This window comes from Octodon degus, unplaced genomic scaffold, assembly GCF_000260255.1.
Source record: "Octodon degus isolate 3935 unplaced genomic scaffold, OctDeg1.0 scaffold00047, whole genome shotgun sequence".
Lineage (NCBI taxonomy): Eukaryota > Metazoa > Chordata > Mammalia > Rodentia > Octodontidae > Octodon > Octodon degus.
In genome coordinates, this window is record NW_004524623.1 from 7,498,211 (window position 1) to 7,514,232 (window position 16,022).

Sequence of the window (16,022 nt, forward strand, 5' to 3'; positions counted from 1 at the left end):
GACTTGTAGTGATCTGCCTGTTTACAGCCTCCCAAGAGCTAGGATTACAGGTGTGCGCCACCATGCCCAGTCTCAATTGCCATTGTAGCATGCCCTGGAGGCACGGCCAGCATGGCAGTTCTGGGGATTGAAGCCCTGGCCCCTGCTCCTGCTTGCAGGTTCTTTAATCCTCTGCGCCAGACCCTTTATTTTTTTATTTTTAAAGATAATAAAAAATAGTAAAAAAAAGTTAGAAAAGATACAGAATTTCACTAAACAATAGAGGAATTCAACTAAGGTTTTAAAAAATATTTTATTTTGAAGAGTAAAAACAAATTAACAGAAACAAAGACAGAAACAGGGTAACATACAACAATACATATGGTATCACATGCATTGTTGTATTGTATTATTATAATATCCTCAAAAATATCACTGAGCCAAGTGTGGCATATGTGGCTATAACCCCAGCCACACAGGAGACTAAAGGAGGAATATCCTTGAACTCAAGAGTTTGAGGCCAGTGAGTATGAGGCCAGCTGAGGCAACACATTTGTCAAAGTAAACAAATTTTAAAAAACCCACACACAACCCCCCAAAACTTATTCTATCTATCTATCTATCTATCTATCTATCTATCTATCTATCTAATCTCCATATTCATGTCCATATATCCACATCCATATCCAAATCTATTTCATCTATATATCTATGTATCTATTTCATTCTAAATGACTACATCATATTGTATGACAGTGAATAAGGCTTGTGTCTGTCCAGGATCAATGCTGATGGAAGGCTTAGTCTGCAGGTGGCAGTGTTAGGTGGCACTACCACAGAACTTTTGGAGGCGGGGCCTTTGGGGGAGCCCTTATGTCACTGAGGTCTCAGCAGGTACATCTCATGAAATGCCATGGGAGAGCTCACAAGCACATTGTTTTAAATAGGTAAGAGGCCCCAGGAAGCTCTCCCTCCTCTTGGCTCCAGATGTGACCACTTGGTCTGACATGTGCTCACACAGTAAATGACGTGTCTACCGTGAGAATCTCATCAGAACTGGCCAATACAAACTCCATGCCCTTGGGCCTTCCAAGATGTGAGCTAAAAATCCTTTTCTCTTTATAAATTTATCTGCCTCTAGTATTATTCTGGTAGTGCAGAGATAACCAATACAGTCCTCTACAGAACAGGTTTTCATCAAACTTTTAACTGCTTTTTTTTTTAACTTTTAGCTGTGAGAAGTCTTATGCATAAATGTTTTTCTGTACTTAGGGTGACAAATGAAATACTAGGTCACAAGATAACATATTAAGATCTCTCATAGTTTGCTGAATTCTCCAAAACAATTTTATAATTTTTGTAAGTGTATTTAGGACAGGGTCTACAGGGTCTCACTACACAGATCAGAAGCATAGTGATCCTCCTGTTTTCAGCATCCCAAGCATTGGGATTACAGGCATGCACCACCAGGCCCAGTTTCAATTGCCATCTCAGCACACCCCAGGGGAGGGGCTGGCAAGGCAAGGCAGGGATCAAACACCCAGCCTCTGCATCTGCCTAAGTAGGTGCTTTAATCCGCTATGTTATCTGACTCCAGTTTTACAATTTGAACTGTCAAGTTGTGGTTTCAGTAAAGCTTGGAAAAGAAACATTAAGCAGTCCTTGCTAGAGGGCATTTGAGGCTCACTAGGTGAAACTACCACAAGGAACTGCTGCCCAACTGTGGGAAACTCCCCCTACTTCCTATTCTGTTCTTTTTCAGGACCCTCTGGATAGAAGAAAAGATAAATGTACATATTAAGAGAGTGTTAGGTTATTAATATTTTTCAGGCTGATCATATTTTGAAAAGTGCACAGTAAGTGAAGTGAAATCCTACCTCTGTGATACTCTGGATTCACATTTTCATAGATGGGAAACAGGGGGTTTTCTTGTTCACTCCGGAGCTTCCTGGCTCTGAGGACATCTCTTACACACTGATGTAGATAGATGTACTGACACTGTGGGCAAGTAGAAAACACAGCGGAGATGAGGAACTGTCACAAGACAGAAACAGGGATTGCAATTCCTGACAGCCATTTCACTAATTCTCTCTGGTACATAAGAAGTGAGTTCTTTTCATTACCCCTGAAGAGAGAAGAATTGTTTCTGTGGTTGTTCATCCCCAGATGAGCTCTCCATACTGAGCACCTGCCAGTGTGTCCGGCACACACTAGAGATGAATGGATACCCATATTGTGCTACGTATCTGCACGAAACCATTTCATGACTTCAACAACATTTTGAGGTAGTTATAATTATCAATGTAAACTGAGATTAAGAAGTTCAGTAACTTTTGCAAAGTCACTGAGCTAAGAAAGGGACCCACAGGATTTGATCCACAAGGTGTGGCCTCCAAGTTTGTGTTTCCAATACACCCATTTTCTTATGAGGAAATCACTTCATGCTCTTCTCTTTGTTTTGTTCCCTTTTGGGGTGAATCGGTGAAAAAATGGGGTCTGTATAACAAACCGCACTGTTATTTCTTTGACTGTAAGACAGAGCGGCTAGCCCATCTCTGTTCTCTAAGAACACAAGTCTGACCCACAGAAGAATCCCAGAGATGTTCCCTGGCTGCCCAGAAGCGCAGTGGGTTACATAGTGAGGATATTGTCAACGATTGGGGTATTAACAATTTTAGGAACAAGCAGATAGAAAAGTCAGTACTTTCAGGACCCTACAGCTCCTACAGAGACTTTTCACTGATGAGGCACGGCAGCCAAACTTGTGCACTGGGTCCCCTTCTTTCCTGCTGTTGTAGGCAACTGAATTAGACAGAAATACTGTAGGCAGTCAGGCAGCGGTGGGCCTTGGAAGGAGCCCATGCAGGAGACCCTGCCTTGTAGCTGTGGGGGACATGGGCATCTCCAGCTGTGGGTCAGACCTCAAGACAAAAGATGGAACAGATGCACCCCATGCATCGCCAAGGATAGATGCCAGGGATTGGTATTCTACGTAGGTCTCTATCACCTTGAGAGAGTGAGGAAGAGTCACTAACTCAGTGCCCTATAGGAAGAGCCTCTGCTCTGTACTCATGCCCGCTATGCTTCCCCATTTGATCTTGATTTAATCAATTTTACCTGAGCAATTATGCTTCTAATCTCATTGGTTGACCACAGCTTCATCCCACTTCATGCCCACCTTGTGCATTCCCGTATTTCCTACCTTGGACCTGCCTCACATAGTAGATCTGCTCTATAAAAATCCCTAGACAAGGCAGGGTCCTTGGCAACCCATTTAGGACCCTCTGTCCCTCTCTCGGACAAAAGCTTTCTTTCCCCCAATAAATAAATTCTGTTCTTAACCTCCATTGTTCCTAAAATTCATTCTTATATTTTATTTTTTTAAATTTTTATTTGTGTGTGTGTGTGTGTGTGTGTGTGTGTGTGTGTGTGGCCAGCTCAGACCACCAGGGGGCAGGGCTGGCTGGCATGTGGTGCTCGGGGATTGAACCGCGGTCCTTATGCTTTGCTAAGCTTATTCTAAGTAGGTGCTTTAGACCACTGAGCCATCTCACCAGCCCTCATTCTTATATTTTAGAGACCAGGAACTCATACCAGACATCTAGCAGCTTGGGAGACTCTTTCCTCTTATCACTACCAAGTGAGTTCTCTGGGATGGAAATAGAGGTCTGCAATCTTGGCACTTGGCCTTGGGCTCCCCTCACTGACTCAGCCATTGCTCAGAGGCCAGGGAGCAAAGAGGTTGGGAGGGGAAGCCAGGAGAGGGAGTCGGGATGCCCAGCCTCTGACAGGCCTGGAGACAGCGAGGTCTCTTGGGATCTGAGTTTTCCCATCTATAAAAGAAGGAACTTAAGGTCTCTTTACAGATAACATCCTTTGCCCATTAAAGGATGCAAGACTTAGCAGTGATGTCAGTTAGATGGATACTGAAAAACATTTCTGGGCCTTCTGTTTAAGATAATCCTTGTAGCCAACCTCAAAGTATTTTGAAGGCTTGGGGAAAAATGGGACCAAAAGACTGTCCCTCTGTAAGTCTTTCCAAGTGGACAAGGGCTTATTTGTCTGAGTTGAGCCCTGTGCACTGTTCCTGATGGGAAGCCAGTCTGAGCATCTATCTACCCAGGAGACTGTAGAAGGTAGGTCCAGGATAATAGATAGATTAGGAAATGTTTAAACCCTGAGGCTCACTGTTCTTTGCTTTTCTACTCATCAACTCATTTATTTGTTAGGAGTGTTTTATTGCTGTCTTAACCTTGAATATTCAAGGAAAGGGCTATTTTGAAAATGTTATTCTAGAGTACCTCTCTCTGCAATTTTAAAATGACCCACCAAATTGTAGGCTACTCCTCGTTATTTTCTCAGACGCAAATTTGAGCATAATTTCTGTTTTTAATTCTACTGGGATATTAAATCAGTTTGGAACCTTAGAGGTAAGCTGTGAGTGAACTCTATTATATCTGTTCTATGGCTTGTTAATAAACTCTTCAACAACGATCCACTGGGGGTTTGAAGCTAGTTAATATCTACTCTTTTGCCTTGCAGTGTTAATATTAGTATTAATATTAATTCTTCTTTTCCCAATGAAATATCCCTTGGAAAATCATGCATGTACATCTCATTTTGGCCATAATAAAAATTTGAAAAAAATTCTCATAGATGAACCTCAAATCATGGAGCATCATTTTTTGTTAATGGGCAAATCTTTGGCTATGTGGTGACACATTCAGTTTCATTTAATTTCACCAGTATTTGTGGTATTAAATAGTATTTATAGTTTTAGATGTATCACCTTTCATGGTCCCTGAGAGAAGACATGTGAATAAATACCCAGAACATGATCCACGTCAAACAGAATTATGCATCACTGTTGGTCATGTGGTAGTGCATGCCTGTAATCCCAGCACTCGGGTGGCTGAGGCAGGATCACTGAGAGTTCAAGGCCAGCCTGGGCTACAAGGTGAGCCCAACACCAGCCTGAATTACATAGTAAGACCTTGTCTCAAAAAGACAAAAAAAGAAGAAAGGAAAGGAAAGGATAAGAAAAGAAAGGAAAAGAAAAAAGAAAAGGAAGCACATAGGTACTTTCTGAGAAGTAAAGTATCAAGACAGAGAAAAAAGATGACATTTTAAACAGTGTGATAGACTGTGATAGAAACAACATAAACAAGCACATATATTCTGGAGAAAAGCAACAAGGTATCTACACGCGGATTGCATGAGTCATGAGAAAATGCCAGCAGCATTTTCCAAATGGGACGGGACAGTCAGTCTTATGACCCCTCAGTGTTTCCTTCCCTGGGGAGCAGCCGGGTGTGACAGACTCAGACTTACTGTTCTTAAAAAAGTCATTGCTCTTTCTCTCAGGGTCAGGTTGCAACTTTGCCCCAAGGCAAGGTAAAGGGAGGAACATATCCATATATTCCTTGTGTACAGTTATTTATTTATTTATTTTTTGCGGAACTGGGGATTGAACTCAGGTCCTTCTGCTTGCCAGGAAAGCGCTTATTCCACTGAGCCATCTCCCCGGCCCCAAACTGTAATGTTATTTATTTATTTATTTTTGACAGAACTGGGGATTGAACTCAGGCCCTTGAGCTTGCCAGGCAAGCGGTTATTTCTACTGAGCCATCTACTCAGCCCCCCCCCCCCCGTTCTTTGTTTAGAAATCCTTTCTCTTTGTTATATTCATCCAAAATCTACAGGGAGTTCAGGGTCTCACTACTAAATTTACGTAGACCATGTACTAATTACATTAAAAAAAAAAAATCAACCAAGAAATTGATAGGGATAGATTACTGTGGACACATCTAGTTAAGATAAGGTCACCTGCTGTGCTGGCCCCACCCCTGGGACATGCTGAGATGGCAATTGAGATTGGGCGTGGTGGTGCACACCTGTAATCCCAGCACTTGGGAGGCTGTAAACAGGCAGATCACTATGAGTCTGATCTAGCAGTGAGACCCTGAACACCCTGTAGACCCTTCCCTAAAATACAGAAAAAAATAATAATAATAATAAATGAAAGTAGCTGTTGAGGCCAGCTGTCACCATGGACCCAGAAAATCAATACAGGTGGTGAGAAAGTTGTTTCTCTTCAGTTAGAGGATTTACCCCCAGGGGCTTGTTGATTATACTCCTCTATGGGTATAATAGCAGCCCCTCCCATCATTTCCAAGGAGTGAGGCCAGAGACTAGGACTACAGAAATGTCCAACTTCTATTGTCTTAGAGCAATGTCAGATCTGATATTGACTGAGATTTTTGTAAGAAAAAAGGGAAAGAGATGATTTCCTACTTTACTGCAACATTTATTTTGCTATGGAACCTCCAAATAATCCAAATAATAGAAAGGAACTAAAAATGCCAACCTGCTAGATGTCCCATATACTGAGTTCTGTTTTCTAAAATTGAAGAAAGCTTGGTGCTCATGGGCCAGGGATTTTATAGAAGAGTCCAAGTGCTAGACCTCTTCATAACTATGGGCTTTCTGCAAAGCCCTTTGGCCCCGACTTCAATTTTTTAGCCTGGAGGTAGAATATAGTGCCTCACTTACTTGGTCATTATGAAAATTTAATAGGATGACCTGTTTTAAAATGTTCAGTGAGCAAGACATGGTGGAATATGCCAGTAATCCCAGCACACTGGGAGGCTGATGCAAGAGGATGGAAAGTTTGAGTCCAGACTTGACAATTCAGTATTAGCAGGATCCTGTCTCAAAACAGAAAATAAATGATAGGCTAGGGATGTAGCTCAATGCAAAGGCTCTGAGTTCAATCCCCAATACCACATAACAAACAAAAGCCAAAAATCCTGTGAATGTCAAAGAGCTGTGGAAACAAATGAAAACATTAAACCTCTACCATGGAATAGGCTCTTCATGTCCTCGGAGACAAAGGCACAGATAGAGGGGTGGAGGCAGGGGCAGAGTAGAACTTAGGGTCTTCTTTTTAATAAAGTTCTGTGTTCATTTGTCCACCAGCCTATCCCTCCCCACCCCATGTATACTACTTTGTTTCTTTTCTTTTATTTATTTTTCATTTATGTATTTGCTACAAGGTCTCACTACACAGCTCAGACTCACAGTGATCCTCCTGTTTTCAGCCTCCCTAGCACTGGGATTACAGGTGTGCACCACCACCGCTGAACTCCTGCACTGGCTCAGTGCACCCTGGAGGCAGGGCCGGTGTGGCACGCGGGACTGGGGATTGGACCCTGTTCTCTGCACCTGCCAAAGCAGGCACTCAGTCCACTGAGCTATCTTGCTGGCCCTCCTTTGTTTCAAAACATGCACTTTTCTACTTACCCACCTAAATTAATTATTTTCTAAGGGGAGCAACTAGTTAAGTAAAAATAAGGGTATGGATCATCCTGAAAGACATTGATATCTATGTCATAATAAGTCCTAGAAAGGTTTACATGCGTACTTCTCTTTCTTTTCCTAATATGCCATAGTTATTTGTCCATGTTTGATGGAAGCCCTGGAGAGATATAGATAGATGGATAGATAGATATTATATATTTAATATTAATATGTAATAGATTAATATATATCTTTATAGGGAGAGGAGCAAGGTGGTCTGTGTCCCTCAGCCAGTAGCTCTTACCTCAGTCTGGACCATGTGCACCCTGTGAAGTCTCAGGTCATGCACAGCTCCATAGATGTCCACAGAGTCCTTGGAGTCTAGTTGCTGGAGGATTCGGTCCAGTGCAATAAAGGTTCCAGTTCTACCCACACCAGCACTAGAAGAGACAGTAAAGAAACATTTTATTAAATTTGCCTTTTGAGATGCATCCAGAGACTCTGGTATATCTTTCTTTTTCTCTTTCAATTTGGGGAAGAATGAAGGACAGCTTCGTTCACTACAGTCCTAGTATTCTACCTCTTTCCCCTCTTTTCCTCCCTCTCCCAATATCAGGGGTAGATTCTGCTCTGCCCTTGCTGAGTATCAGTTCCATACGGATTTTTATGTTTTCTCTACAAACAAATAGGTCCATCAGCAATATATTTATTTTATGTGTTTCCAAAATGTATCAAAAGACTAACTCATCTAATGTATTCTTTAACCAAGTTTTGATTTAATGTTGTGTTTTGAGATTTATCCCTATATTTTCTTATAGATCTAATTTCTTTTAACCATTCTATGGAGTCCATAAAACACTGCTATCCCATTGGCAATGCAGGCAAAGAGGCCATTTTTGTTTTTCTTTATTAAAATTTGTCACATGAACACCACGGTGAACATGTGTGGCGATGTGCTGTGGGCTAGAAGTGGAACAGCAACTTCTAGTTTCAATTTTGCTAGAAACTGCCTATTTCTGGTATTATAATCTGGGACTCCTCTCTCTCTCTCTCTCTCTCTCTCTCTCTCTCTCTCTCTCTCCTTCTTTTCTTGTACCTGGATATTGAACCCAGGGTCTCTGGGCTGTCTCTCTAGCACTTTTAGTTTTTATTTTGAGTCAGGGTCTCCCTGAAATCCTAATTGCCCTCACTGGACTTGAATTTTAGATCTTCCTTCTTCAGATTCCTAGAGTGTTGGGGTACAGGTCTGAGCCACTCCACCTGACTCATCCGGGAGTTTTGGGGGCTGCATGAATTGCTGATGCCAGCATGAAATCACTCTCATCAGACCCAGACAAAATCAGAGTGGGGAAGTAATGAAGGGGAGGGACTCATGTCTGTCTGCGTGGGATGAAAGCTGTCTCAAGGGCCTGCAAAAATAGCTTCCTGCGCTACTTGCAGCTGATAATTTGCACCCCGCACATGTGTATAGATTTCTGTAGCAACATTTTTAAAAGACTGCAGAAATTCGGATAAGATGTTCTTGACAGAATACTTGCTCAGCAATCGAATTTCCAGCAATCTGCTGCATGTGTAAATTTCTTCCTTTTTGCCTTAAAATCTTGCCCTCACTTCAAGTTCTTTCAGTGCACCTACCCTTTACTATGGTACCTATATTCCCATTTCCATGTTCTGCTATTTCCAAGTAAATATGATTATTCATGGGAGAATCTCCAGGGGGTATTTAGTGTATGCATTCCTAAAAGTTCTCCAGTGGCCTGGGGCAAAAATGCTTGCTATTCTTCCTTCAGAAAGTGCGAAGCTCTGGAATGCCTCACATTCCCATGAAAAGCAGAGGCAGTACAGGTGTTGGTGCATGGCTGTAACCCCAGCACCTGAGAGGCAGAGGCAGGAGGGTCACTGTGAATTCCAGGCCAGCCTGGGCTACATAAAGAGGTTTTTCATTTTGAGACAGAGTTTCACTATGCAGTTCAGGATAGCTTTGAACTTACTTTTTAGTTCAGGGTAGCTTTGAACTCACAGCAATCCTCTTGCCTCAGTCTCCCAAGTGCTGGGATTATAGGTGTGTGCCACCACGTCTAGCCTCACAGTGAGTTTGAGGCCAGCCTGGGCTACAAAGTGATACCTGTCTTAAAAAAAGAAAAAAAAAAAAAAAAAACAACCCATTCCCTTCCCCCTCCCCCCAAAAATCCAAAAGAGCACTGGGATTCTAATGGCATAAAAGAAGGGCTCCCAGGGTGCTGGGCTGATTGGAAGGCGATTAGCACACTTGACATTTCTCCTACTGTAGCAATTCACTGCTTTTTATTTATTAGTGCCATTCAGTTAGGACTGTCAGAGTGTTGTTGCAAACATTAATTAGCTAAGCACCAGGCTCCCCAGAGAGAGAATGATGGCTCGTTAGGTTGATTCTACGAACAGACTTTTGGAAGCAAGAAGTGAAGCGAGAACAGAAATTTAAGAGCAAACGAGGGGGCTACAAATGGCAAGAGCTATGCTACGCTATGATTTGAAACTTTGTCCTGTAATTCAGATTTAAATTTAATGCTTAGTGCAACAGTGTTAAGAATAAGATCTTTAGGAAGTGATTAGGTCCTGAGACCTCTATATTACGTGTAAGCCCTTATAAAAGGACTGGAGGGAGCTGGCTATGTCCTGTTGCCCTTCTGTTCCTTCAGCGGTGTAAAGACATAGCCTTCCTTGCCTCTGGAGGAGGCAGAAGCCAGGTGCCATCTTGGAAGCCACGACTGCCCTCCCCAAGGCCTTGCTCTTGGACTTCCCAGGCTCCTTAACCTTGAGAAAGAAATTTCTACTTGTAGATTGGTCCTTAGCATTTTGTTACAGCAGCAGTAAGGGGCAAAGACCTGCGACTAGACCTCAGATAGTCTACAAAACCTTTCTTGAAGGATACATAGGGCTTAACCAGGTGAAGGAGGGAGACAAGCCACCCCAAGGGGCAAGAATGGCAAAAGAGAAGACAGAGCTGGGTGCAGTCACATTCCTGCTGAGAACGGGAGGGGAGCTGAAGGCAATGCAGTTGGAAAGGGAGGTGGGGACAAGCTATGAGGAGCACGGGAGTCACTGTAGTCCTCGCAGTAGGAAAAAGAACACAAGGGGGACAGAAGGGCAGAGAGTAAGGGTGAGGGACTGGCGGGAGAGGAAAAGGTGGAAGAGAAGTTTAAGGAAGCGGAGTGAGGTTGGAGAACAGAGAAGGGATAGTGTAATGAAATCCCCTGGGAGTTAGGCGGCCAACAAGCTCGGCAAATCTTCAGCCCACTACTGTCTCCCGTTTATGCTTTTTCCAGATGCCAAGGTGCAGGGCTGTAATGGATGGCTCGGCCTTCACATCCATACCTGCAGTGCACCACGGTGGGCCCGGCCCCGGGGGTCCTGTTGATGTAGTCCCTGACCGTTCTCACAAACTGGATCAGGGACTGCGTGGTCTCGGGGACTCCGTGGTCTGGCCACACTGTGTAGTGAAAGTGGCGGATGAGCCTCTGTACATCGAGCTGCTCCTCCTGCAAGAAAGGGAGCAGGATGAGGAGAGGGGAGCCCGCACTGGACAGCAGTGCTACCCAGGAACGTCTGTGGCCTGCAACTACAGGAGAGCAATTGGCAATAACAGGATTCGCATCTTCCCAAATTGGGTCATTAACGAAGCCAAGCAAACTGACATACGCTGCATATCTTGAACTCCCTGATGGTCCACTCAGGCAGCACCGACTCCGAGAGCATCTGCAGGATGAGGTCCCCATAGTAGAGGGAGTCCAGATCCGCTGGCCAGTAATGGTCGCACTTCACCTGCAAGAGGACAGATGGAAAAAAAGTCAACCCAGAAACATGATTACTGTGAGAGCTTGGACTTGTGTCCCCTCCTGAGTTAGAAATCCTGGATCAGCTTCTTACTCGCTGGCTCCTGACCAGTCCTGAAGTTGGGCTGCTGCTCCAGTGGGGCTACCCCACAAAGAGCAAGCCTCAAGCCCCAAACTGTGCATTCAGTTACATGTCAGGAAGTGTTATCTGGCTTGAGGTTTTTATTCTGTTATTATTATGTATTTGGTACAGGGTCTCACTACACTTCTCGGACTCATATTGATCCTCCTGTTTTCAGCTTCCCCAGTGCTGGGATTACTGGCGTGTGCTACCATGCCCTGTCTCTGTGGCCAGCTCAGCACACCCAAGGGTGGGCTGGTGCAGTATGTGGTGCTGGGGATTAAACCCCAGTCCCTGAGCTTGCCTAAGCAGGCACTTAGTCCACTAAGCTATCTCACTGGCCCTGAGGTTTATTTTTTTTTTTAATTGACTTTCTCAGCATTGCTGATCTGCTAGCAGATAAAACATGAATTATAATTTATTGTTCTTTCTGAAGAAAGATCCAGTCAAGAGGAGGAAGGCATTGTCTTCCTGGTCTTGTTTTGTTCCTATTTTTATTGTTTTTCTAACATGGGCCATGTGCCAAGAAATCTTTGAGAAGTTATAATGGATAGCTCAGCTTGTATTTATATGTACAAGGGAAAGAGGAAAGGGATTGTGAATGCTTATTTCTTTTGTATTTTTTGGTAGTATTTATACTTTTTTATGAATTGATGTGTTTTATAAGGTATAGATATTCACTGATTGGGATATATTTGCTTATATTTATATATGTACACATATGTATCAGATAGTGTATACATGAGTTTTATTCAACTAACTAGGGTGAGGCACCTAAAGTGGGCTCCGAACTACATATACATATAAGTTTTTGTTTTTCAGTATTGGGGATTGACCCCAGGGTCTTCACACTGAGCTGTATCCTCAACTCTTTTGTTTTGAGGCATAGTCTTGCTGAATTGCTAAACTGTCCAGGCTGGACTCAAACCTTTCTACAATCTTTCTTTCTTTCTCTCTTTCTTTTTCTTTCTCTCTTTTTTTTTTTCTTTTGTCTTTTTGAGACAGGGTCTCACTATGCAGTTCAGGCTGCTTTGAGCTCACTCTGTAGCCCAGGCTGGTCTTACACTCGCAACAATCCTCCTGCCTCAGCCTCCCAAGTGCTGGGATGACAGGTGTGCACCACCGTGCCTGGCTCACTATAACTTTTCTTGAAACCTTTCTACCTCCACCTCCCAGAGTGCTGGGATTGTACATGTGTGCCACCACACCCAGGCAATTCCTATGTGTTGTACATAAACACATACATGGTTACACACACACTTCTAATTGTTTTGTTGCTTTGTATCTATTTACATATAGGTATACACATAAGGCTAGTTTGGTTGAAGAGGACATATAGGTGATATATATATATATATATATATATATATAATGTATTTGGTACAGGGTCTCACTATACAGCTTGGACTTATAGTGATCCTCCCTAATATATTTTTGTTAGCTCATTACATGTAATTTTTTTTTAATCCTAAAAGTAACTGTATGAAGCAGTAGATTATAAACACACTATAAAAAGCTTGCTTAATTTGTCCAGATAACTATTTTACTCGAATCTTCCAAGATAGCCTAAAACACGTCTTTTTGGAGAGCAAGGCTGGGCTCCTTGACTCCGGCAGGGTCTCCCCCTCCTGCCACAAGCCATGCACTGAAGGAAGGGGTAGATGAGAGGGCACATTCTCTTTCTGTGGATTAGGACCTTGGGAAAATCCCAGTCATCACATGAGAGCAGTTTTGACTGAAACTTCAGACCCCAATTCAGCCCTTTGAGAGCTGAGTGGCATCCACATTGTCACACTGTCTCTGCTTGGGTTTGTGGGGTGCGCTTTCGGATCGGGGTGGGCTGGAGCTGCATTTGTGAAGTGGGAAGCAAAGTGCGGAGGACAGGAAGACTGTTCACTCACTCGACCCTTCTCGACACACTGGGTCACCATGACAATATTGAGGACATTCTGTTCCCAGGCCATTTTCCAGAAGTCATCCTTAGTGCCAGGAAGCGGCCCCTGAGTGGCGATATATTCTCTTCTGAAGTTGTTGCCCTGCAATGAATTTACAACATGGAGAGTCAGAAACAATGGGCCTCTTCAAAATTGTAAACAAAGAGCTAGCTCTGCAGATTAGATGATATGGAGATCTCCGCCAGGCCCCTGGCTCGAGAAAAAGAAATTACCACAAGTGTGGAGGCTTGGGAGCAGGAAGGACAAAGGCCAGAACATTGAGCTATTGTTAAGAGGTACGTTTCCCTTTCAGCCTGGGGCTCTAAAAGGCAAATAGAGGACTCTGGTCATAATCTAGAAAACACTTCACCCTTCGTTGTGTGTGTGTGTGTGTGTGTGTGTGTGTGTGTGTGCGTCTGTCTGTCTGTCTGTCTGTCTGTCTGTCTGTCTGTCTGTCTGAGGGACTAAGTTTTGGAATTTGAGGATAACCGACACTAGAATAATTTGCTAAGACATAATTTTGTAAGGAAGCTTAATGGAAGTGAAACCCTGTTACCCTTTCCTCACATGATTTGTGGTGGTCAAGGCTGCCACTGATCCTATCCACCGTACTATGAACCAGGACCTTTTTATTCACTCATTTTGCACCCCAGCAACATAGAACTACTTGTAAATCCCAGCTGAAGACCTTTATCTCCTTGTTTCTCCTTAGAGCCCTACATGAGGCCACCTCTGCCCCTCATAACACTGCCCACCTGAACAATGCCTCCCATCTGCCCGCTCTTCCTTATTCTGAGCACATGGCCTATTCAGCTGAGCTCGCTTGACTTTTCTCTGTGCTGGGTGGTAATCTTCCCTTACATACTCTCTAGCAACCTTAAGGTTCTTGCTACCCCGAGTGTGGTTCTCGGGAAATCACTGAGGAGCTTATTAGAAAGTGGCGTCCCAGGTCTCCCGCAGCCTGCTGGCGTCAGAATCTGCATTGTAACAAGAGTCCCGATGACGCTGTAGTGTTGGAGAGACACACCAGGGGGTTTCTCAGGGCTCCCCTTGTGAGTTCCTGAGGTCTTGACCGTTCCAAGTATGCCTCTATGTCAGGATGCTGTTTATCTTCTGCCTGCATACAGCTTAGTATCTGACTTTTTACATTTACAATAGGTGTTTATTGAGTGAGTTGATTTTTTTTTTTTTGAGGTAAAGATTATTATTTTAAGTTCATAAAAAAGAAAACAGGGAGTCCAAACGGCAAAATAATTTCCAGGATCACCGAAGTGAGGGTGTGCTGCAGCAGGCTAGGGAAATAAGCAGGAGCTGTCAATCATAAGGTCCCGGGACACCCGGATGTGAGGCTCCTCGCGGGCTCCCAGGAGGTGCGCGGGACAGAAAAGAGACAAATGGACGCTGCAAGCAACGTGCTCTGGTGACTCCTCTCAGCAGGCATTCTGCCTTAGGGCACAGAGTGCACTTTTATTTTTGCTTTTATCCTTTCCTCTCTTTGTTAGGCCCAAGTTCACTCCACAGAGCTTGTTTTTACCTTACCCCTTCACTCCTCACTTTTCAAATAAACTTTTAATACTGTTATTGGCTTGTCCAATTCTTTCTTTCTTTCTTTCTTTTTTTAATATATTGAATTCAGGCCCTTGCGCTTGCCAAGGAAACACCTATTCCACTGAGCCATCTCTCCAGCCCCAACTTGTCCAACTCTTTGAGGAAAGAAGAACCCAGGATAAGTTTAATTGGTGAGCTATTGCTGAAGGAACTGCCTGACAACAGAACCAGCAAGGGACAGAAATGGGATTTCAGACTATTTGTTTGACCCTTAAAATGTCTTCCACTGTAATGTGCTACAGGATATTGTAAAATGCCATAGAAATCAGAGCCCAAAGATCTGACACAATGTTTGAGGAATGTGTGGTTTTCAAAAACCAACAAGAGATTGATTTCCTTACCTAGACAGTCCTAGCAGGAGAGATCTATGTTCCTGAGGGAGCTCTAATCTTGCCTAAGGACCACGGAGAAAACTGCCCTTGAAGATGCACCCTGGGCTCATGACAATTGTGACTGCAGTCATCATAAAATATGGACCTTAAAGTGACCGAGGAGAATGCCCCCCTGTTTCATGGCAATCAGACATGGTTTTCTACAAATCTACAAGTGTCTACAGAGGTGAGAAAAGAAAGATCATGAGGGAGAAGTGGGTCATCCCTAGAACAACCGCTCGCCTCAGTGTCATCCTGAGCGGAGAGGCTTGCTTACTGGGATGTAGCTGGCGTTGATGTAGTCGGAGCAAGGGTCGTCGTCTACGTTGGACAGCTTCACTCGAGAGGCGTCATCTGGAAGAGAGTCCATTGAGAGACCTGTTGAGTCTTGGGGTCACTTTCTTATGCGTATGTACAGTGAAGTTTTTGATGTGCTCCATATCTGGCCCCAACAGCAGCCCCAAGTAAGGAGCCCTCATCTCCGCCGTACAGAGGAGGCACAAATGGCGTGACTAAGTTCTCCAGTTTGCACAAGACATGAGCGCCACCTGTGCCTTCCATTGTTCCACCAGGACACTTGCCTAAGACAGGAGCTGCTTCCCTTTGACTGTAGGACAAGTCACTAAACTAGAGATTTTATTAAGTAAACCCTGGTCAGCCTGAAGTCAAAGCCCTGCTGTTAACCAACGGTTGCTCTGAGCCTTTAATGAGAAACTGTAGACAAGTGCTCATGATCAGAATTTAAGCGGGTCACTACGCTTCTGAAGAGCAGTGCACTAATACACAAGTCATTCCTTGATTGAATTCATTCAGAGTCTGAGGACACCATATTTCTGTGTCCCCCTTCTATTCCTGGGACAGAGCAGAAATGGCTAGAGGCAGACAGTGTTTTACAAAA

At 43.7% G+C, this 16,022-nt stretch overlaps 1 protein-coding gene across 1 annotated transcript in view; it reads right to left on the reverse strand.

The window, feature by feature from the left end:
* The window catches only part of Ptprb (protein tyrosine phosphatase, receptor type B), a 160,164-nt gene that overhangs the window by 5,447 nt on the left and 138,695 nt on the right, over window positions 1-16,022 (reverse strand). The window contains exons 25-30 of the mRNA XM_004632213.2: window positions 15,402-15,478; window positions 13,113-13,247; window positions 10,957-11,079; window positions 10,633-10,796; window positions 7,583-7,718; window positions 1,857-1,977 (exon numbers count right to left, since the gene is read on the reverse strand). Of these exons, the coding sequence (XP_004632270.1) occupies window positions 1,857-1,977; window positions 7,583-7,718; window positions 10,633-10,796; window positions 10,957-11,079; window positions 13,113-13,247; window positions 15,402-15,478 (756 nt within the window). The remainder of the gene's footprint in view (window positions 1-1,856; window positions 1,978-7,582; window positions 7,719-10,632; window positions 10,797-10,956; window positions 11,080-13,112; window positions 13,248-15,401; window positions 15,479-16,022) is intronic.